Raw genomic sequence first — 22561 nt, forward strand, 5'->3', positions numbered from 1 at the left:
CGCTTATATGACGAAGTGGTACCAAAATCACTGATGTGGAGCAGATATGTGGTTAGTTTCTGCAAAGATCAATCCAGTTCTCATCTGACAGCCCATCTGGAAGGCTCACAGGGTCCTGGATGAATGAGAGGCTGAGCTTCAGGGGGCTGGGCTCATGCTCCCCCCAGAGTTCCAGAGCACAGAGGAGTCAGCCCTAGATTTAAAGTGTAAAGACCTGAATTCAAATCCAGCCTGAGGATCCTAAGCCTGTGAGCAAGTTACTCTTCTTTTCAGTTAACCTTTCACAAGGAGCTGCAGGGCTTAGTGATACAGTATTCACGAAAGTGCCCCATGCTGGTACTCTGCTCAAGCTTTGGAACATACCAGCAACCCTGTTCCTCCCCCATAATGATGTTCTGAGAATTACCATATTTTAAGATGAACCGTGTATTTAAGAGTATTTGGAATTGTCACTGAAAAGTCGACACAGCAGCCGACTAGAAAATGTGTGGGCTTCAGAAAGTACTCCTTCCCATCTCCCAGCCGCTACAACGTGTTTATCATACTTTTGCCACGATAACACTTTCTTTTCCTTCGGCTTCTTGTTTCTTTGGTGAGCATTTACCGATTGCCAGATCGGTGCCAGGCACGGCACAAGAGCAGGAGTTTGCAGGAGAGACATCCTGCTTGCCAACACAGAGCATCTCAGCAGAGCCCAGAAAACTACAGGCCTGGGGCTCGTTCCCATCAGAAGCCAGAGAACATTTGTTCTCTTCTGAGCCTCTCCCCATTTCCTGGTTCTACCTTGGAGCATCCATCTAAGGAACGTGGGCCCCCCCTCACCCCACCGGCTGCCGAGGCTGGGCCCAAGGGATCGCTGGGGGATTGCGCAAGTCTCTTGGCCCGGCTTCAACTCACCGTGGCTTTTCCCCCACTTGTGGTCTTAGCCAAGGGAAGCCTGGCGCCTGGCTCTGAGGCCCCAGATGGAGCCGGCTCCCTCCTGGAAGGACTTACCCGATGGCTTGTCTGTGGAGGACGGGAGGCTGGTGAGGGTGGGCATAGTGGGCAGAGGGGGAGGCAGCACCTTCAGGTTCTGATCACTCTGGATCTCGTTGGTAGAGATCTGATTGATGATGCGGCTGTAGGGGGGCGGCTGGTAGACCCGGGGCGGGGTGGCTGGGGGCGGCTGGGGCACGGGCCTGGCGGCCGGCACCCGCTGGCAGTGCTCCTCGAGCTGCGCGATGATCTCGGACTGGTTGTGGGCCAGCGTGGCCAGGTGCTGGTACTTGTGCTCCAGGTCCTTGTACTTGCTGGCCAGCTGCAGCATGTCGGCCGTCTGGTTGAGGATCCGGTTCTCCAGCTGGGAGAGCTCGAGCGCGTTGTCCCGCTTGCGGATGATCTCGTGCAGGAGCTGCATGTACAGCTGCGTGACCCGCGAGTTCATGTTGCGGCTCTCCTTGCGCAGCAGCTTCACCTCGCTCACGATGCCGCCGTCCACCTCCACCAGCTGCTGCAGCGTCTCGATCTGCCGCTTCTGCTTGAGCAGCTCGCTGTTGAGCAGCTCCAGCTCCTGCTTGTGCACCCGGTTCTCCAGGAGCACCTCGGGCTCCTTGGAGTTGACGCAGATGGCGCCTGTGACCCGCTGCTGGGGCACGATGAAGGTGTAGGTGCACTTGTCCGAAGCCTCGCCGGCCCGCTTGTACCTGTTCAGGTAGATGAACTCGCTGGGCGAGCCCTCCTCGGCACCCTCAAAGCCTTCCTTCTGGCCTGCAGCTGCTCCCACGGCAGCCAGCAGTCCCAGCCACCAGTATGTCACGCACCGCGGCCTCATGGTCCTTGCAAAATGGTGGTTCCTCTTGGCGAACGGAGCCTAGGAAAACCTGAAAGTAAACAGAAGGGAGAGTCAGGAACGGCGTTGTCACTGCCAGCGGCCTGTGCCATAAATGAGCTCAGCCTTCTCGCCAGGCAGATCTTTCCAAAAATGCAGCTTTAGGAGGCAGCCCTTCTGGATGCCGCAGAAGGAGACAGGCAGGCCTCAGCAGAGGTAGAGAGGAAAGGGGAGGGCACCGGGGCATCTGAAGGCAGGAGGCCACGGCCCTGCCACTCCCGGAGCCAGCCCCAAAGCCCAGCTCCCTCGCCGAGCTCCTGGCCCAAGCCTGAGAACCACACGAGGGCAGCTCGAAGCTGGGGCAGGGAGGCAGAAGGAGGCTTGTCTGGTCTCCCTTCTCTGCCTCATGCCTCCCCCCCAACCCCTGTCTCCTCGTTCTACATGTTCATAACCCCCTGGGCTTTCCCGGTGTAGCACCCATCACAGTTGTAGTGCATAGGGGTTCTCTGTGATCTCTGCTACTGGACTCCACACTCCGTGAGGGCAGGCGCTGTGGCTGATTCCATCCTGTGTCCGCAGGATGCTGCACTAAGCAGGCTTTCAGCAAATGTTTGTTAAACGCTTCAGTCACTGGACACAGTATGGAATGTGTTCAGGTGGTAGTGGACAGTGTCAGTCGGAGGATGTGTCCAGCCACACGGCTTTGGTCTGTGTGTTAGAGACAAGCTAAAGAGCCCAAACAGGAACAAACAACTGAGCTCTTCTAAATCCAAATATTTGCAGTAGCCAGTAACTGCAAGGTCCTGGCCGCTGCAATGTGATTAAAGCCGGCGGAAGCGGAAAACAGACACGTGTCTCTGGATTTGTTTCGGTTCTGCTCTTGGACCATTTGTTCCTTCACCAGATATCCGTCAAACATCTGTGGTGTGCCAGGCAGCATGCTGGCTGCTGGAGGTACAACCCCAACAGGCCAGAGGCCAGCCCTGCCCTCACAGGGCTCACACACCATGGCCCAGCCCCTAAGAGCCACGGAGCAGCAGTAACGTATGCTGCGAAAGGGTAGAGCAGGGAACTGACGTAATCGGACGATGCGAGAAAGCTTCCCTGAGAAAGTGACCTTTACACTGACCCCTTGAGGGATGAGCAGGAGTTAGCCAGGCCAAGAAGGAGGGGACGGACATGCACAGATCCCTCCTCTCGCCTACTCAAGGACATTGCTCCAGCAGTTCTCCCCCATCTCTCCTGCGTGATCACATTGTTCCTACAATCATGCTGTTATTTCTCTCAACTTAAAGAAAATCAATCCTCTCTTGATCTCACATCCCCCCCTCCAGCTACTGTTCCGTTTCTCTGCTCCTGCTTTTAGCAAAACCCTCCGAAGGGTTGTCTGTACTCAGTTGCCAGAAAGTCCCTCTCTTTCTATTCTCTTTTGAGCCCACTCCCATCAGGCCCGGCCCCTCCCCTCCACTCCAAGTGCTCTGGACAGGATCACCAGTGGCCTCAGTTGCCAGGCCAAATGGCCTGTTCTTAGTCCTCATCAGTACTTGCCTCTCCACACTGGGTGATGTGGTCAATCAATCCGTCCTTGGACTTCCTTTCCTGAAGATCACCCTTTCCTTCCTTTTCACTGGCTGCCCTTTCTGTCTCCTTTGCTGGTTCTTCCTGTCCTGGGGGACCCAGAGCTCAGTCCTCAGACCTCTTGTTTACCTCGGTGATCTCATCTGGCTTTGTGGCTTTCAGGCGCTGCTAACTCCCACATTTATTTGACTCCAGACGCATGCATCCAACTGCCTCTTTGACATTTCCACTCAACTATCTACTAGGCATCTCAAACTTACCCAGAAGTGAACTGGTGTCTCACACCTCCGTCCCAACATGTTCACCCCAGGTTCTCCTATGTTAATAAACAGCAACTCTGCTCTTCCAGTTGCTCAGGCCAACAACCTTGAAGTCATCCTTGACTCCTCTCTTTCTTTCATATCCCGCATCTAATTCACCACCAAATTGTAAGAGCAATATCCTGGACGTATTCTCAGCATCCCGCTGCTGCTCCCCACCTCCCCTGCACCCTGGTACAACCCACCTTCGCCTCTCACCTGGACCTAACTGTCTGCTGCTGGACCTGCTCCTGCCCTTTGTCCTCAACCCAGCAGCCAGAGTGATCCTTTTTAAAAAGTCCGATCCTCTGCTCAGAATCCTCTGGGAGCCCCCTCATCTCCGAGAAAGCTTAGAAGGCGTTTCTGGCTCTCCCGGACCTGGCCCCCCTTACTCCCTGGCCTCATCTCTGACTCCTCTCATCCCCCTGCTCATGCCACTGTCGCCACCCCAGCCTCCTGGGTGGTCCTTATGCTTGCCAAGCACGCTTAGGACTCAGGACCTTTGTACACTGTTCCCTGTCTACACTCTTACCCCCTTTCCTCATCGCTCACTCCCTCACCTCTTTAAGGTCTTTGCTGAGATATCACCTTCCCAGGGAGGCCCACCCTGATTATTTAAAATTGTAACCTCCCCACATTGTCAGCAGATGTAGAATGTTTCCCCACCCCATCCCATGAATGGAGCTGCCACGAGGGCAGGGGGTTGTCTGCTCCATTTGCAATGCCAAGCACGTGGTCTGGAATATGCAGGCACTCGATCAATATTTCTGGCCTGAGTGAAAAGGCACGCCTGCCAGTGGCTGCCCCACGGGTGGGGGCGCTACGGAGAGGCAGGGCCGGGGGGCCCGTGAAGGTGATTGCCTGAGGGGGTGCCAGGTGTACGGGAGGAGGCCCTTTCCTTCCTTCTTTCCTTCCTTCCTTCCTTCCTTCCTTCCTTCCTTCCTTCCTTCCTTCCTTCCTTTTCATTCATTCATTCATTCATTTTCTTTTAAGATTTTATTTATTTGAGAGAGAGACAGAGACAGAGCATGAGCAGGGAGAGGGGCAGAGGGAGAAGGAGACTCCCCGCCAAGTAGGGAGCCTGACGCGGGGCTTTATGCCAGGACCCCAGGATCATGACCTGAGCTAAAGGCAGACGCCTAACCAACTGAGCCACCCAGGAGCCCTGGAGGCCATGTCTTATACTTATCAATAACATCCATAGAATCTATTTACTGAGAACCCACTATGTACCTGCCCCTGCACAAAACATTTGCAAGTATTTTCTACTTTAATGTATTCTCACAAGGTAGATGCTGTTAGGATTCTGTTGTCATTTCCATTTTACAGATGAGGTAACTGAGACTCAGAGAGGCTAAGTGAATTGCCTAAGATCACACAGCTGGGAGGTGGCAGAACCAGGGATAATTGGTGAGGTCAGGAAAGCTTCTCTCATCTGATCTCATGTATTCTAGCCTTCAAACTCTTACTGACTACCCAGAAATGTACTTAATCTGGTCTTTAGTACTAAAAAAAGGATTAGCATTATCACTTTCTGACTTCACGTTAATTTATGCTAAAATCAGCCTGACACAGAAGCTGAAGGTTATGTCTTCCCCAGGCCCCTCTGGGGCTTCTTTGGTGAGCAGCCTAGGTTCGGGTACCCCAGCTGGTGGGCTGTTACAGAACAGACCCTGGGCTCCCCAGAGCCACTCAGAACTGTTTTCTGCTTCAGTGAGGAAGCCCACGCGTGGTTCCGTGGCCAGCTCAGGCTTTGGGGCCAGGCAGAGAAAGGTGTTCGGCAGCCTTCGGTCTGGGTTGGGCTACGAGGTGGGGCTGCAGTGACGTTTACTGGAAACCGGGCTGAGTTTATGAATGTTTGCCTGATTTCCACAGTGCTCTGGCTGCTTGTGCACCAGCCCGTGGCCACGCCTGGCCCGGAACAATGGGGAGGAGCAGCGCTGCGGGCCAGGGCGGGCAGGCCCGTGCCTTCCCACCAGCACTCACCTGCTGGTGACAAACACCTCGCTGTGCTCCGGGTGCCAGTGCGGGTGCTGCTGCGCTCCTCTGCCTTGGCCAAGAAACTGCCAGGGGCCCAGGGAGGCAACCTGGCTCCAGAAAAGGGTTGGCTTCCAAACCTTCCCAGGCCTCAAGACCTGGCAAGGTGTCACTGTTTATCACTGAGTCCTGTCACCTCCCACAAGTGGACTCTCGAGCTTCCCGAGCAAAGCCTGTGCCCTTGGACTTGCGATCCTGAAGGCTGAGCCTCTTGTGTGAAACGGTGCGATCCAACCCACCTTGCACACTGCTTAAGGGACAGAGAAATGCTTCCCAAACTAGAGATGGCAATAACACGATAGCGGCACGATGGCGGACAGCAAAGCGGGACTTAGGAGCGCCGACCGCACCTCCCTGCGGAGAGACCACAATTAATGCTCCTCCCCCGTTTCTTAGAGGAGGCACTTGTGCCGTCACAGAGCTGGGCCCTGAGCAGGAGCTCTGTCTGGCCTCACCGCCCAGCCCTAAAGCTGCCCTCTGGTCAGACTGGGTCCCAGCTGCCCTGCTGTCCCTGGATCTTACACAGTGCTGGGCAAGAGACGGGCAGACGCAGCGCAGGGCCGTGCTGTCTTGAAAGAGCATTTCTCGTGATTGTTCGATTAAAAAGAGCACCAAACTTGATAATTAACACTCATACAGGTTTTCAGGTTCACAAAGCCCTGCATGCGCATTATCTCATTTAATCATCACAACATTGAGAGCTAGTTAGTTGTGTTGTGCCATTTGGAGGGTGAGAAAATTGCAGCTCCAGAGGGTGTCTGGTATCTCGCTCAAGATGGCATTGCTAGTGGTGCCACCGGGTGTGAGGCTCACGATTCTGGGTCTTCCTGTTGCGTTTCCCTGGGGTCTGGGCTTGGCGAGAGTGACTTGGGGCTGAGTGGGTTCCAGAAGGAAGGGAAGGAGCAGGTGCTCTAGCCAGGTGGTTGTTCCCCACTTCTACTTTGTAACTGGGGACACTGAATCCCAGACAGGCTAAGTGACTTGCCCAGGAGCATGGAGCAGATAAGAACTGGAGCTGACCCAGGTGAGAGCTCAGGTCAGCCTGACACCAAGGGCTGGACTCTTTGCACTGCCCTTGGCTTTGGAGTCATTTGTTTTCCTTAAAGATTCTAACCCCCTTCTTCAGTTTTCTGCTACTTTGGCAGCGCTTAATGGGCAGTAATGAGTTTGTTTACTTTTGCTCTCTTGATATTTATTCAACTAATTGCACCCCAAGAGAAATAACCCTCCCCAGCATTCCAGCCATCTTAGGCCTGGAGAAGAACTCCATTGCAATCAAAGCGGTGCTCCTCAGTTTCTTCCTCTGACCAACAAAGAAAAGCAACTCCAACTGTTTTCCTTGGCTTCGAAATGAAAATAAAAATGATTCTTGAAATTGCTTTTCCACACTGTGTTGTGAGGAGTTTCCATTATGTACGGGTTTCCCTCCCCACAAGTGGAGCTGGTGTGATCAAGCCACGTGACGGCGCCTGCACGCTGAGAGGCGGCCTCCCCTGGGCTTGGGTCCCACCCAGCCTCCGGTGGGCAGCCTCGAGCGCCCCTGCTTGGCCTGGTGCAGTGGGGCCACACACCGTGTGTCCACGTCCCGCTCGGCACCACGGCACTGCAACCCAGGCATGGGGCCACTTTGTGGGAAGAATCGTTTTTATAAGATGGAGCTGTGTCATGCGCTGCAGCAGAAGCTGGTGGCCCCGGGGGTTAGGAATGAGAAAAGTTCAAACACTCAGGATGATAACTACAGTCAGTTGTCACTATGACTCAAGCACTTTATATACATGATCTTACTTAATCCTCCCAACAACCTCAGGAGGGAAGCCCTATTATTTCAGGGCTGCCATGCAGGTGGCCCAAGTTGTGCACTGTGCAACTCTAGGGAGCACAACTCACATTCAACAGTCTTTGTAGTTTGGGATATTTATATTACAGCCATTTTCTAATTCCCACAAAGATGCTTTTAAGACTAACAGCAGGGCTGACAGTTATCCCCATTTGCAGGTGAGGGAACTCTTGAGATTCTAAGACCATGAGTCATTTTGCCCACAGTCATCGAATTACTAAGTGGCGGAGCCAATAACAGAACCCCAAAATATACCATGCTGAAGATATAGAGAGAAAAGTGCTGGAGTGACAGGACACTCAAAAGAAATTGCTCTCTGACCCCCGCAGGCAAGGGGAGAACAGAAGAGCTCCTGGGATCCTCAGGACTGCTGACCCCAGGGAAACCTCTGGATTCAAGCCAGCTCTCATGGTGTCACCCACCCAGGCTATAGTCCCATGTGAGGGGCTCACAGAACCCACCCCTGCCTCTGTTGTCAGCCCTGCCCCATCATTCTGTGATCACAGAAGGCCAAGGATGAGCCCAGACCAGAGGCCCTGCAGGAGGCCTGGGAAGTGGGCCCCTGCCAAGGCAGTGCAGGAATCTGGAACCGCCACCTGACCCTGAGTGTGCCCGGCTGGCCCCTGGTGTCTGGCTTTGGGAAAGCTAGGAACTTGAGCTCTGCTTGAGTGAGTCTGATGGACCTGAGCACGAATCGTGATTGTTAAGGCAACATCAGGACCGAGAAGAAAAAATCGAAACTTCAAAGTTGACAGCTTTTCCTACTAAAGCTGTTTGAGATGTATGGTGTACCAGTGGGGTGGTACCCAAACCAATTGGTAATCCAGGATATGGGAGGGATCCAGATAAAGGAAAATTCCAGAAGAAAGGGCCCCAGAGGGCCCAGCTGACCATATGACCAAAAGCATAGATAACAACAGCCCTTGTTTGTTTGTGGTAAACTCACCGCGTGCCTGGTGTGCCCTTTCTTGGCACTTACAGCCCTGTGCATAAGGTTGGCCCCAGCTGAGGCCCGTTATCTTATGTAATCATTAATAACACCCCCTCTTACTTGCAAAAGTGTCCCGATTGGGTACCAAATTATATGGTCCCTTTACCCCTAGGAGAAAAGTATTATTATGTGCATTTTGCGGGAGAATAAACCCAGGCCCAGAGAGATCAGGTCACTTGTCTGAGGTCCCTTGGAATAAATATCAGGACTGGGATCCCACTGTCAACTGCAGTGCCCACGCCCTCACTTCCACCAAGATTATCTCCAACCAGCGTGAACAAACAAAAGGTGCCTGTCTGTTTGCTTCATGGCCAGGATGCAGATTGCTTCGTAGTCACTGTTAACTGAATCAGTAGAAATGGCTTTCAGGTCAGTACAAGGGGGAGTTTTGTTGGATGTTCGAAACAGCTTCTTGATTATCCAAGTGGCAAGACCCCAAAATGGGCATCTAGGATGAGCAGTGGCGTCCTCACCTTAGAAAACCTGAAGGAACTGTGCCTTGCTTGTCCTAGGTGCTTCACCGCTAGCCTGGAGGCCAGGGAGGGAACAGCCACATCCCAACAGCCACCCCCTCCCAGCCCAGCATCGTGTGATTCATTCCCAACCAGAAGGCCGTGTGGGCACCCAAGGAGTCTGGAGCCAGTTCCCAGACCCTGCCAGCTCAGCTCTCATAAGACCTTCAAATGAGCCATTTGTTCGTCCATCCAGCCCTCCATCCCCTAGCCTCCCGCCGCCAGCTAGTCATCGTGCACTGTGACAGCTGGGTCCTGCCCTGTCATGGGTGATGGGAACAGAGGCAGGAACCAGCCAGGCAGGTAGTGTCGGATCCCACCGATTTGCCTGGGAGAGTAGCAGCGGGGGGCTGAATCTGCCTGACGCCCGGGCTCTCGTGCTCCTGCCCCTGGGGAGCTGCTGGCTCCAGGGGAGGGCTGACTGAGTTCATGGAGGAGGCGGGTTGTGGTCATACTGTGAGATCATAGGGCAAGACGGGATGTGGTTAGGCAGTGGGGAGCTGGTTGCCTTTGCGAGGGGGACAAGGATGCTGCTGTTACTTTTTCACGGTGCGTTATTTGGGAACCATTTTGAGATTCCCCCAAAGCCTGCGCCCTGAGCCCTCTGTGCCAGGAGCCCCAGCCAGCAGAGCTGAGGCGGGGCAAGCCTGCAGAAGCCATGTCGGAGCCCGGCTTCTGAGTTGGCTGCTGCGCTTCCGTCAATGCCTGGTGTGCTCTGGAACCTTGGAACCAGGGGAGCCTCGGATGAGAGGGAGAAGCCGGGCACTGGGCAGACAGTGCTGCCCCACGGTGGCTTCCTGGCGACTCTGGGCCTTGCCTGGAACTGCTCTTCTAGGCCAGGCCAAGCGGTTGGCACCTAAGGCCACCTCGGCCTGTTGGCATGGGCTCATGCCTTGAGCACCGGGACAAGCACATTTTGTGCCTACCTCTCAGATCCTAGGAGCTCTGTGAGGCCGGGCCTGTGATTATTTTCATCTCACAGAAGAGCAGACAGAGGTAAGGGATGAAGTCATTTGCCCAGGGCCACAGAGCTACCAAGTGGTGAGGCCGGGCCTGGAACCAAGTTTGTCTACCTCAGAGCCAGGTTTCTTACCCACACAGTCCTAACTGGCCCCCCTGGCTTTGGCACTCGCTCCCCCTGCCCTCCACAGTGCAGGCGGCTCCAGGCCCGTCTGTCTAAAGCTCCCAGCTGGTCGTGTTGGTGTCCTGCTTTAAAACAGAGCCTCTGTGCTCCCGCTCACGCTCCCTGCCTCTGTGCACGCTCTTCTTTTTGCCTCAGCACCTTCCGCCGTGTCTTGCCTGATGCACACGCCTGTCTCACTCTCTCAGTTGACCTCCCCAGTCCACTTCCCTGTGAAGCCACCGTCCACAGTGAGGGCCCCTCCGTACTCCGCCCCCAGGAGCAGCTGTGGCTGCTTCCTGCACCCATCACAGCACACAGACACAGATCATCTGGTTGTGCACCCCCAGACTGTGAGCTTCTTAAAAGCGGGGTCAGGGTCGTTTCCCCTCTGAATGCCCAAGAGCCAGGACCTCACTTAGATTCCTACATAGGACTTCAAGGATTTCATTCATTGCATGTATTTCCCAAGCATTTCCCCTGTTCCGGCCACTGTGCTGGGGCTGGAGATAGAGCAGGAGCGGGGTAGGTCCCGACTCTCAAGGGGCCCATGGTAGTGGGTGGGATGGTGATCAGTATCTTGGCAGGGCGGCTCAGGGGGCTGGAGGGGCAACCAATCCAGCTGGGGTGAGGATTGAGGGGGGCATAAGGTGGGAGTAGAGGCACCCCAAAGGGGCCTTGGCTGGACAACACAGAGGGGAATTGTGTGGCACCATGGGACTGAGAGGCTTGTTTGCTGGGTCTGAGGCTTGCTTGCTTCATTCATTCATTCATTCATTCATTCGTTCATCCATCCATCCATCCATCCATTCCACACATCCCTTCTCTGCCTGGCCCTGAGTATTGGAGGTCCAGCAGTGACTAAGAGATACCACCTTTCCCTCATGGAGGTTGGACTGGGGCCACCTCAGGCAGGACTTTGGTCATTCCAGGAACTGAGCCGTTCCTTGGGTGCTTCTTAGAGATACGGACAGACTTCCTTCTGGGCTTCCCCCCACACACCTTTAGATTGAGAGAGAGTGTGAGCGGGGCAGAGGGAGAGAGAGAATTCTAAGCAGTTTCCACACCCAGCACAAAGCCTGACTCGGGGCTCGCTCCCATGACCCTGAGATCACCACCCGAGCTGAAACTAAGAGTCAGACGCCCAACCAGCTGAGCCACCCAGGCGCCCCCTCTCTGGGCTTTTCTTAGGGATCTTGTGCCTGCCTTTCTGGAGGACTAGGCAGCTGGAGGAGGCTGAGGTTCTGGGGCTGCTGGCCCCAAGACAGGCTGGTTAGTTTTGCCCAAGAATAGACCTAACACAATAGCTCAATTGTGAGAGGCCTGACTCCCCCCGCCCCCCCAACATGGGAACTTTTCTGTGATCAGAATATGTCTTACAATTGATGTACACATGTAACAGGACATTGTAACATTTTAACTGCCACCCCCACCCCAGGCTGTTATTAAATCAGTCATATGATTTACAGTCGATACGAGGGAATACGGTTTTGTTATTGAAACTACCCTTGGCATGAGATTCTGATGTGACCTATCTATCACCACAAATTCCCAGTTGCCAGTGGCTGAATAACCCTTCTATTTGGGGTATTTTATATAAATTCACAGAAAAGAATGCTATTCAATGAATTGATTCATTCTTGAGATTTCCCCAGTATGTCTATCCAGGACAGCAGTGGGCTGGGGTAGGAGGAGTCCAGATCTGGGTTTGGATCCTTGCTTTTTGGCCCACTAGTGGAGGGACATTGGCAGAGGTGCTGCAACCTCTGAGCCTCAGTTTCCTCCTCTGTAAAATGGGGACAGCACCACCCATTTGGTGCCATGTGCCCCCTCTTTGCAGGTCTCTCACTGTTGTACATTTGTGTGATTGTTAGATTCACCTTCTGCCTCCTTCCACTGGGCCCTGGGCCCTACCAGCAGAGCCCCTCCGCATCTGACTGGTGTCAGTTGAGACCATTTCGGGTGAAATGGGCTATGATTCAGAGAGGCCCGAAGCTGGATGTGCCTGCCTTGGGCAGGCGGCTGTTGTTTGTCCTGAGGTAGCTACCGGTTGCTGTCTCCCTGATGTCTTCTCAGGATTGCTTGAGTGTGGCCCAGTGCAGACTGTGAGGACCTGCACTCTGATTCTGCAGCCCGTGGAGTCTCCCAAGTAGGGATGTAGGAAACACATGAATGGTATCTCAGACACACTGGGGAATGTTTGCCTGAGGTTCCGCCCCACTGAGCTGGTGCCAGAGTCCCACGGTGCTATGTAGCTGTGCTGAGGCTCATCTGTAAGAGGGGGTTGATAATGCCTGTTCTGTCTCAGAGAGAGGCTTCTATGACAAGCAGGTGATGCATCGAAGTCAGGTAAGCATGTGGTTTTCAGATGGCATGGTGTAAGCATTCTGTAGGACAGCAACCAGAACAGACTTGGCTGCCGGGGGACCCAGTGACAGGGTCAGCAAAAGAAAAGTCAGGATGCCTTGAACAGGCAGTGGAGTGAGGTGGAGAAAGGCATAGACTTTGGAGCTAGGCTGACCAGGGTTCAGTAAGCTGTGTGACCTTGGACAAGTTAACCTGTCTGGGCCTTAGTTATCTCATCTGAAAAATGGGATGCTAAAACTAGAACCTACCTCCTAGGGTTGTGTTGAGGATGAAATGAGATAATCCATGTGCCTTAGTTAACCGGTACTTAATAAATCGTTGTGGGATGAAGGGGTGGAGGGAGAAATGGCTTAGTTGCTCTCCCCATGAACTTAACAGCAATACTGTGCAGTCCCCTCCTGGGCCATGTGTTTCACACATTTTATCTGTTCTACCACAAGTGCCTTTATTGAGTAGCAATTGATCTAATTTTTATTAGCCAGGCCTGTGAAGTCCGTCAGAGCCTCTGCTCAGACAGGGCTGCCCAGAGAGCACAGTGAGCCACTGTGGTTCCAGCCTGAAGCTGGGAAACCTGCAGCTTCTGCGGCCGCAGAGGCCTGTGCTAGAGATGCACATATCTAATGTCAGCTTTTCCAAATGCTCTCCAGAGTTCAGGAAATCCACTGCAACCTCTGGGCCCACAGGAGAGAAGCCACTGTCCTAAGCTAAGACGCACCAGCGTTGGCCTCCATGTGGTCAGAGGTGGTGATGGAGATGGAGTTTGGGGGAGGAGTCCTTGTGTCTCCCTCTGTGACCCTAGGACAGGCCTGGCACTGGTCTTCCTGCGCACAGAGGTAGCTCACTTTCCTCACCTACCACGGTCCTGAGGGGCCCGACAGGCAGACGAGTAGCACCCATGTGGGTGGTAAGGTTGGTATCAGATATACGTACCCTCCCGTAGTGTGGACTTGAAGGACCTGGACATGCTGCAGTTTACTGCAGACATAAAGCCCCCCTCAGCTCCTTGGAAGACCCCCTGTGGGCGGCAGTAGTGGCCACGCTGGCTCGTCCTGGTGGGATTTTCTGGCAGCCCTCGCAGGTTGTCCAGGATAGAGAGAGTGGGCCCCTGCTCTTCCTGGGTCTCTGCGACTCTCACTGTTATGGGTCCTGATACCCGGTGACTAACATTTTCTGAGGGGTTGCCACACAGCAGCTGCTGTGTGAAGGCCTTCTTGGGCATGATCCCTTGTGGTCCTCCTAGAAGGCAATGGAGTGTGGCTCAGAGTGCTGGGTTCAAGTCCTGGTGCTGGCACTTACTAACCCTGTGGCCTTGGGCACATCCCTGAACCTCCGTACTTCAGCTTCCTCTCGTAAAATGGGGATGAACACTAGTACCTGTGTTGTAGGGTAGCTGTGAGGGTCCCTGGAGCTGGTAAGTGCCTGGCTCAGGATCAGGGCCATGTAAGTGTTAGCTGTTACTAAGAGATGGGCAGTAGCGTTATCCCATTTTGCAGAAAAGGAAACAGGTTTCGAGAGGCCGCGTGCTCTGCCGGAGTCCTGTGGCTCCTGAGTAGAAGAGCTAGGATTGGAACCTAGCTCATGAGCACTACCTTACTCTGCCTCAATGTGGGAAAATACATGTGGGGAGCGTTCGGCCAGCTTTGGAAGTGGCATTCTCGGCTTTTCCTCAGAGCCCTGGTGAAAAGAGATCCTTTTCTAAGGAACGAACTGGCCTCTGGGAGCTCCCGTAATCCCACAGCAGAAGCAATAGCTGACCCGTGACACACATATCACAGAAGGAGAAGGGAGGGATCAGGGAAGAATTTCTGTTTGGAAATGTTATCTAATGCTGAGTGCTTTCAAGGGACTCAGAATGTGGAGCCGGCGCTGTACCCCCTGCCGGGTGCCAGGGAAGCCTGGTCCTCCCCTCTTCCCCTGCCACATACAGCCTGCTGGAGACCTGGGCGGGATCAGGCGTCTGTGGACATGCAGGGAAAGCCGGGGCAGCACTTTGCCCCGAGCCACAGTGACGGAAGTCTCTAGCTGGTGTGTCCCTTCCAGCTCTGGACCCCTTGGGTCCTCTCCTCCCCAGCTGAGGGGTGAGCAGCAGCTGCTGGGCTCCAGGGAACTTTCTGAACAGGGGCTCCGGCTCTGGCAGGACAGCGTTTGCTTTTGCTTTTGCCTCGGCATAGTCTCTAGGCAGGGTGCATAGGAACCCAAAACTTAAAAACGACTTCCTATGTCCTTGGGCTACCCCGTCCCCCTAAGCACACACCTACACACAGGCACGCGCTCACGCACGCACCCCAGCTGCCGGGCCGTGTCCGGGAGCCGCCTGCCTTCACCCCAAAGGCTCTTTGTCTGCGGCAGAGTAGGGCTTACAGTTGAAGCTCTCGAAGCCCAGCCCGTGGTCTCATGCCCCCAGAGCACCACCCTTGGCCCAGGTGTCCACAGGTCTGCCCCAGTAGATGCCTTGTTTGGCTCCAAACGAAAGCAAGAGTGACCCCCTCTGGGGTCCAGCTGCACACACCCCCAGTTGGAGGGGTCAGGGTTCTGGAACCCGCAGATGTGGGGCCAGCTACTGCCTCCTGCCCCCTTGTCCCTTGGTGCCACAGAGCTGGCCCCTTACCTCTTCACTCCTGCTGGACTCCCCGGGGCAGCTCCTCACATGCTTTACCCCAGCCGTCAGCAGGGCAGCCTGTCCATGGCCTCCAGGAGGGGTCCCCGAGTCGCAGGCCGGACTGGCCGCCGAGCAGCCCTGCCTCACTGGCCTCTGCTTGCTCTGCTGTGCTCCACAGCCGGGCTTGGGCCGGGGGTGGGGCGGGGGCTGGCCTGGGGTCCTGCTGGGGCTGCTTACAACCTGCCTCCTTTCCCAGCAGGGGCCGGTGGCTGCCTCAGTGCCATGCTCTGCAGGTCCGGGGCTCAGGCACCACTGCTCAGGGCTCCGGGTCCATCCTCAGGCCGTCTGCAGCAGCCTCATTTGAACTCCCCACTCCTTTGTGGAGCCTTTACATGCTGCCGGAGGAAACTGTGAGCACAGCCTGACCCTGGTTGGCTGCAGGCACTTCTCTCCACCCACCAGTGCAAGAGGATCCCCCAGGCCCCAGAAAGGCTCCGGGCCTCCCCTCAGCCCCAGACAGAGGCGGGCCGCCCGGTGATGTCACACTAGCTCCGGCCCCAGCTGGCCCGGCCCCTCCCGCCCCAGCCCGCTTTGGCGGCCCTCGCCGGCCCCCTCCTTCCCTGGCACGAGCAGCCCGGCCAGCTCCACTCCCTGGCCCGCCCGCCCCTAGTGCGCTCTGCCGAGGCAGAGAGCTTCCCCTCTGACTCCGGTAATGGGTTTGGGTCTGCTCTCGCTGCGCAGGCAGCAGGGAGCAGGTCCTCCCCCTGGATGGCTCCCTCATCTCCGCACTGCCTCACAGAGCCCCAGGTGAGCAGGCAGGGCAGCCCCGCACCGATGGCTTCTCCCCGTGGGTGCCCTTCATAGAGGCCTCTCTCACCTCTAAACCCTGGGGAGGGAGCCCGAGGCTGTGCACAGAAGCCAGCAGGCTCTGTGCTGACAGCTAGCGGGAGGCGGTGGCCTAAGACACTGAAATACCACGGGCTGGGCAGGGGTTGGAGGTGGTAAGCAGCGGAGAAGTGCCGGTCACTTCCCACCTAGAGGCCTTGATTAAGTCACTTCCCAGTTCTAGCGTCCCTTTCGTGCATCCGTAAATGAGCCAAGACTAGTGATCTACCTTCATGGATTCCATGGTATCACTCGGGAAAGGGCTTGGTGCCGGGCAAGGGCACCTCAGTGGGCTAAACTCCGTGCTCAGGAGGTGGGCAGACCAGGGACCACACTCCCGGAACCTCTGTGGTGACCTCCAGACCTTCGAGGAGCACATGATGAGAGGCCCCAGCACAGAGTCTGTCACTGAGGTGGGGCTCATGAGTGTTCATAGAGTCAGAGTAGAAAGGAGAAGACAGTGCTGGAACCCCACAAAGTGAGCAATCCTACAGACGTGTCAGCGCCGCGGGCAGAGGAGGGAGGCCAGTGGGTACTGGGAAGGGAGCAGCTGGGCGCGGGTTTGTGTCTCTGCCTGGGCAACAGCTGTGTGAAATACTGGCGGTGACTCTTCTTTCCTCTTTAAAAAGGTTTAGTAATGATGGTGGTAGTGGTGATGACGTTCAGGAGGAGGGTTCTCCTTACCCTCGGGCATAGCATACCATGTTGCTGGTCCCTGGGCAAGCAGGTCCAGTGTGGTCCTCTGCTCCTCAGGACTGCCACTCCTGTCTTTGCAAGGAGCAAACTTTGCTTCTTGCCTCAGCCCCTCCCAGCCTGCTCAGACGCGCTCCCTTTTCCATCTGTCAGTCCCATTCCTTTGTAGAAGGCGAGTCTTCACCAGAAGACCACAGTAGCTTACAGCCAAATGGTCGGGTTGGACAGATATACTCCCCACAACTACTGTGGGGGTGAAGGTGCCCAGCCACTCTGGAGGGTCCCTGTGCATGGTCTGCACAGAAGCCGTGGGAGGCTGGGGACTCAAGACCAGCAGAAGCACATAGGATGGAGCTGAATCCTTCTTGAACAGCACCCTCGTCAGCCTGGAGGTTGGCATATTTCCTCCTTTTCCCCTTCCTCTCTCTTGCTGTCTCTCTTCTCCAGGATGTTTATTGGGAACCTGCTCTGAGCTGACACCGAGAAGCCAAAGTCGCTCTGCTCACAGAGCTTGCAGTCAGGAGGGGAGACAGACAGACAAACGCATGAGAAGTGCTGGGTACTAAGTGGGTATCTAAGCAGGAGGCTGGATTAAGCCTGGTGGTGAGGGCAGGCTCCCTGAACTTGTGGTGTTTCAGCTGAAACCCGAAGGGTAGGTCAGAATGAGCAGGTGTGAGTTGGAGAGACAATGGTCTGGGTAGAAACAATAGTGTGTAAGGGCCGTGTGGCAGATTGCTTTTTTGAGGATGGCCCCAGTGATATCTCCTAGTCCAACATGAGACCTTGACACTCCTCCCATTGAGAGATAGAGTCTCTGTCCCCTCCCTTTGAATCTGGGTGGGTTTGTGACTTACTTATAACCAGTGGAATACAGTGGAGATGACACTACCTGATATCCAAGGCTGGATGAGAACAGGCAGGGCAGTTTCTGCCTTGTTCACTGGGAAACTCTCTTTTGGGGTCCTGAGCCAGTCTGGACCCTGAGAAGTCCAGCTACCTGCAAGCTGCCATGCAGAGGCCCGGTGTAGCATAGGTGCCAGCTGACAGCAGGCATCCACCCCCAGACATGTGAGGAAAGATGCCTCTCAATGATGCCAGCCCTAGCCAAGAGTCAGCTCCAGCTGCTGAGGTCCCAGGTATCAGGAGCAGAGATGAGCCACTGTACCATTCCGTAGCTGAATCCCTGACCCACAGAATCCACGAGGATAAGAAAATGGTTGTTTGGGCTGCTAAGTTTTGATGGTAATTTGTTACTCAGCGGTAACAACTGGAGCAATTATAGGGAGTTCTTCCCAGGAGTGCATTTGTCTGAGGAGAGATGGGAAGCATGGCAGGAGATGAGGCCTTTTCAGAGATGGGACTTGATCCAAGGACAGTGGGAAGCCACTGGAAGGTTTTGAGCAACTTGCTTTTATTTCTGAAAGGCCGCATTAGTTGTTGAGTAGAGACTGAGTGGCGGGAACCATAGACAAGTCATCTGGAGCTGGTGGGCGATGGTTGCAGCCATCCTGGTGAGAGAGGCAAGTGGACACAATGGGGCTCACTGGGTCAGGGGGACTTTCCAGGACCCACCCTCCCCTGGGAACAGGTGAGGCCCAAGTCCCTGATTACTAGAGCAAATTTGCTTCCACAATGCAAAGTTCCTAGGATCCCATCAAGTGGGAGAGGAGCACCAGGATGGCCTTGCCCTGTCCATGTTTGTGCATCCCCCGCCCCTGAGGTGGCCTTGGGCAGTCAAGGATGCTGCTGGAGAGCTTGAGCTGTGCATTCAAATTCTGGTTCTACCACTCAGTAGCTCCAAGCCTCACTGTCCTCATCTGTAAAATGGAAATGTTACAAGGACTTACCTCATAAGGCTGTTGAGAAAAATAAATAAGATGTGACACATTAAGCATAACGCGCACTGGCTAGTACACAGTACAGACTCAGTGTTGGCCTCCTTCCTTGGGCTGTGAGTTCCCGGAGCACTGGAGCAGGTGTGGGTGTGGGCCACACAGAGCTCTCCTTGCAGCCCGGTCCAGAGGAGTGAATAATTGAGTGACTGGCTGGGGAGGATGAGGAGCTGTGGCTCAGAGTCTAACAGACCTGGGCTCACATCCCAGCTCTGTCACTAACCTGGGCAACGTTCTTATTCTCTCGCCAACTTTGTTTTCTCATTAAAAAAAAATTTTTAAAAAATGATATTACTCATTTTTAATTTCCTGTTTTTGATGTAGGCAGGATATAAATATTGTGTCCTTCTACCCAGCAACTTGTGCCAGTTCTCCGAACTATCCCTATTCAACCCAGGCATTCACATAAAAAAGGTCATAACTTGGGGCGCCTGGGGGGCTCAGTCGGTGAAGCAGCCGACTCTTGATTTCAGCTCGGGTCGTGATCTCAGGGTTGTGAGATCAGAGCCCCATGTCACACTCTGCGCTCAGTGTGGTTATCTGCTTAGAACTTTCTCTCTCTCTCTTTCTCTGCCTGTCCCTCTGCCCCTATGTACCACATGAGCATGCACTCTCTCTCTTTCTCTCTCAAATAAATAAATCTTTAATAATACTAAAAAAAAAAGGCATAACCTGAGAAATGTCAACACAGGTCTGGGCATGTGTTTCATATGTTCCTTAGGAGGGAAGGCAGGCCTAATTATTACTCTGTCAAGCCTCAGACACTTGGGAACATACCCCGAAAGAATCCTTTCTTCCCTCCCAGCATTGATAAGCCATGTAATTAGAATGTAACCAGTTGGAGGCATTTCCTAGTTTGCTCATATATGAATGTTCAGAATGTTCAGTAGATAGTCACTGCATCTACCCTGCTTCTTCACATGTCTATTATTTTTAAATTGTATACTGGACATTTTGTATGATACATTGAAAAGACTTTGTATTTTATTGCCTTCCTCTAAAGAATGTTGTGTTTTGTTCTGGCAGGTGGTTAAATTACTGGCATACCCCCTTGATCTTTTGGAGGTTTGGTTTTTAGGTTTTGTTCAGGTAGGTTTATTTTGGTTTTGTCCATAGTCCTAGGATAGAACTCTTAGTCCTGGGCTTACTGGTAAGGCATGGCTTTTCCGGGATGAAATCAGAAGCCTTAAATGTTTGCTAAGTCTCTCTAGCTTAGCAGGACTTGAACTCCAAGCTCCATCTTCCAAACACCCTGCTTCCCAGCTACTGCTTTCTTTTGGGCTCTGTGGAGTCTCTCTCTACATGTATACTATTTAGGGATTAACTAAGGATTTGAGGGGAATTTGTACAGTAATTTTGGAGCTCCCACTTCCATGGCTATCTCCCTTCTGGCATTTTCCCCTTCAGTTTCCATCCTCAGTGCCCAACTTCTTTGTCTTCTTCTCAGCCAGTAATACTGCTGCATTCTCTTTCAGTTCTGTCTTCCGTTTATCACCATGAACTGGGAAGGGCCCTAGTGTGCTTCCCATCTTTCAAAAACTATGTCTCCTCCAGTTTCTGTTGCTTTGGATTGTTCTCAAGTGCTTTCAAGCAGTTATTTTGTGTATTGTCCAGACTTTATCATTGTTACTGACCAGAAAGTTAGTTCAGTACAATCTACTCTTCCATTTTGGTAACTGGAACTCCCCACATCCCAACTGAATGTGTCTTCTCCCCCAAACCTCCTGTACTCCTGCTGCTCTCAGTGTCCTTGATAAACCTAGCCAGCTCGTTGGTGGTTCTTAATTCAGTTCTCTGCCCTTCCTGGTCTCGGTCATAGTCTGTTGGGAAATATCAGCCCCAAGAATTCACAGATTGATTCAGCTCAGTATACCCACCTGGGCACTAGAAGAAATGTGTTGTCCCCACAAGCCTTGTTAGAGCACCTTATACAGCTAATTATGATATGCTAGGCATCAAGCTCAACATTCTGTAGGCATCATTGTTTTTTCCTCTCGTAACTTGGGAAGGAAGTATTACCAGTCTTTTCTACTAACAAGAAGACTGAGGCTTAGCGAAGTAAAGTTCCTTGCACACCAGACCACACAGCTAGAAAGCAGTGGGACTGAGATTCAGACCCATATCAAAGCGAGCAGAAACACAGGTGTCCTGAAAACAAATAACATCTCTTTAATTCTAAGACATTTTTTCTTGTTTTAAGATCTCTGAAATCAGGAGGCATCTTAAAGTCAACAGCCTGTCAGGGGCTAATTGGCCTCACTTTTTCTTTTTTTTTTTTTTACTAGAACATGACACATTTAATAGTTGATGACTTCTCAGATTCAAGGTCAAGGAGTTATGGCAGTGTTAGTGATGGGGCTCCATCCAGTGAGGTTGACCCGTGGCTAAGGGACAAAGAAGCACATCCCCTCCTCTCCTAGTCAACCGGTCTTGGAAAGGTCCAGGGGCGTGTCCATCCTCAGGAAGCCTGTAGAACTGCCAGAAGCCTCCTTCCCTCCAGATTTAATGCAACAACTACCTCTAAGCTAAGACTCAGCCAGCTGGCCTCCTCCTCTCCTGGGGGTGCTGTCGTCAGGTCCTATGACTTGCCCCGGTAAGAAGTTCAGAGACTCATGTTTACGGGGAGATTCTAAGGCAGTGCTACTGGTTATCCCGTACTGCCCAGTGTCCCACAGGATGTCCCAGCACATGGAAAGCCCTTTGAGGACACTGTGTCTGTTAAATGCTGGCCAAACAAATTTATGCAAATGTCAGCACAGGATGCATGTTCAGTCACAAAGTCGCTTCGAGAGCCTGTTATTAGCTCATGTATGACCCATTTCATTCCCACTTCTCAGCCCACCTGCCAGGAACAGAGTCAGGGTAGCCCTTCTCCTCAAGTGTGGACATCACCTAACAGTCAAAAACATTTGCTGTTCAGTCAACAAATATTTATTACACTCCATCTGAGCACCAGAGTTTGGGCTCCAGGTCAATTTGCCCAAAGCCAATTTGCTAAGATGTTTAGTTGACTGGTTTTCATTTTGTCTTTATAACAGTATTTTAAGGAATGTTCGATTGGCCTCATCTGCCCTCTTCTTACTGCAGCTGATGCAAAGGCCTGTCCCCAAGAGGGGAGACTGAGAAGCAGAGGGAAGAGAGATTTAATTTTGGTTTGCTAGTTTTCTTTGTATTATCATAACAAAAACTTCACAGAAATTTTCCAAAGCTGTTTAAAATCATCCCATCCTATATAAACATTTTTTTAAAGATTTTATTTATTTATTTGAGAGAGAGCACCCGAGCAGGGGGAGGAGCAGAGGGAGTGGGAGAAGCAGGCTCTCTGCTGAGTAGAGAGCTGGATGTGGGGCTCCATCTCAGGACCCTGAGATCATGACCTGAGCTGAAGGCAGATGCTTAACTGACTGAGCCATCCAGGCGCCCCACCTATATAAAAAACTTAAAAATTGCTTTTTGGAACATTGTCTGGGTCAGACAGAATCTTTATCCCAAACAAGAGATGAGGGACTGAGGACAGTTTTATGGTCAGTGGGGGAAGACCACAACCCCCTTATAGACACCTGCTGGAATTCTCCTCCCAAGGAGCAGCCGAGCTGTTGCTGACCTTGCTTATCTTTCCTGGAGCCCAAGAAGGCAGCTGAGTAGATAACTGAGGGCTTCTGGCAAGAGACTGACGGGGTGAGCTTCACAGGCCTGAGGCCAGGGTCGGGGCACAAGGCAGGGGTGCTGGTGCCGTAGTGGGTGATGCACTCATCAGAGAGGCCTGAGGGCAAGTCTGGGACTGTCTTGTCCTGGACTCTGTCTGGAGCATCTCACTAGAGGACTAGCACAAAGAAGCACATGATAAACGTCTGTTGAACAGCCATGTGGGAAAGCTGGCCTTCAAAACACGCTCCCTCTGTGTCACATCCAGGGCTCCTGACTCAGCGTCTTGGGGCTGAGGG

The 22561-nt window shown here is 53.3% G+C and overlaps 2 protein-coding genes across 10 annotated transcripts in view; one reads left to right on the top strand and one right to left on the bottom strand.

The window, feature by feature from the left end:
• Positions 1–15613, bottom strand: part of ANGPTL2 (angiopoietin like 2) — a 35122-nt gene extending 19509 nt beyond the window's left edge. The window contains exons 1-2 of the mRNA XM_036112880.2: positions 15157–15613; positions 994–1859 (exon numbers count right to left, since the gene is read on the bottom strand). Coding sequence (XP_035968773.1) covers positions 994–1810 — 817 coding nt within the window. The 5' untranslated portion in view covers positions 1811–1859; positions 15157–15613. The remainder of the gene's footprint in view (positions 1–993; positions 1860–15156) is intronic.
• The window catches only part of RALGPS1 (Ral GEF with PH domain and SH3 binding motif 1), a 275163-nt gene that overhangs the window by 159176 nt on the left and 93426 nt on the right, over positions 1–22561 (top strand). The window lies entirely within an intron of this gene.

Source organism: Halichoerus grypus, chromosome 14 (assembly GCF_964656455.1).
Source record: "Halichoerus grypus chromosome 14, mHalGry1.hap1.1, whole genome shotgun sequence".
NCBI lineage: Eukaryota > Metazoa > Chordata > Mammalia > Carnivora > Phocidae > Halichoerus > Halichoerus grypus.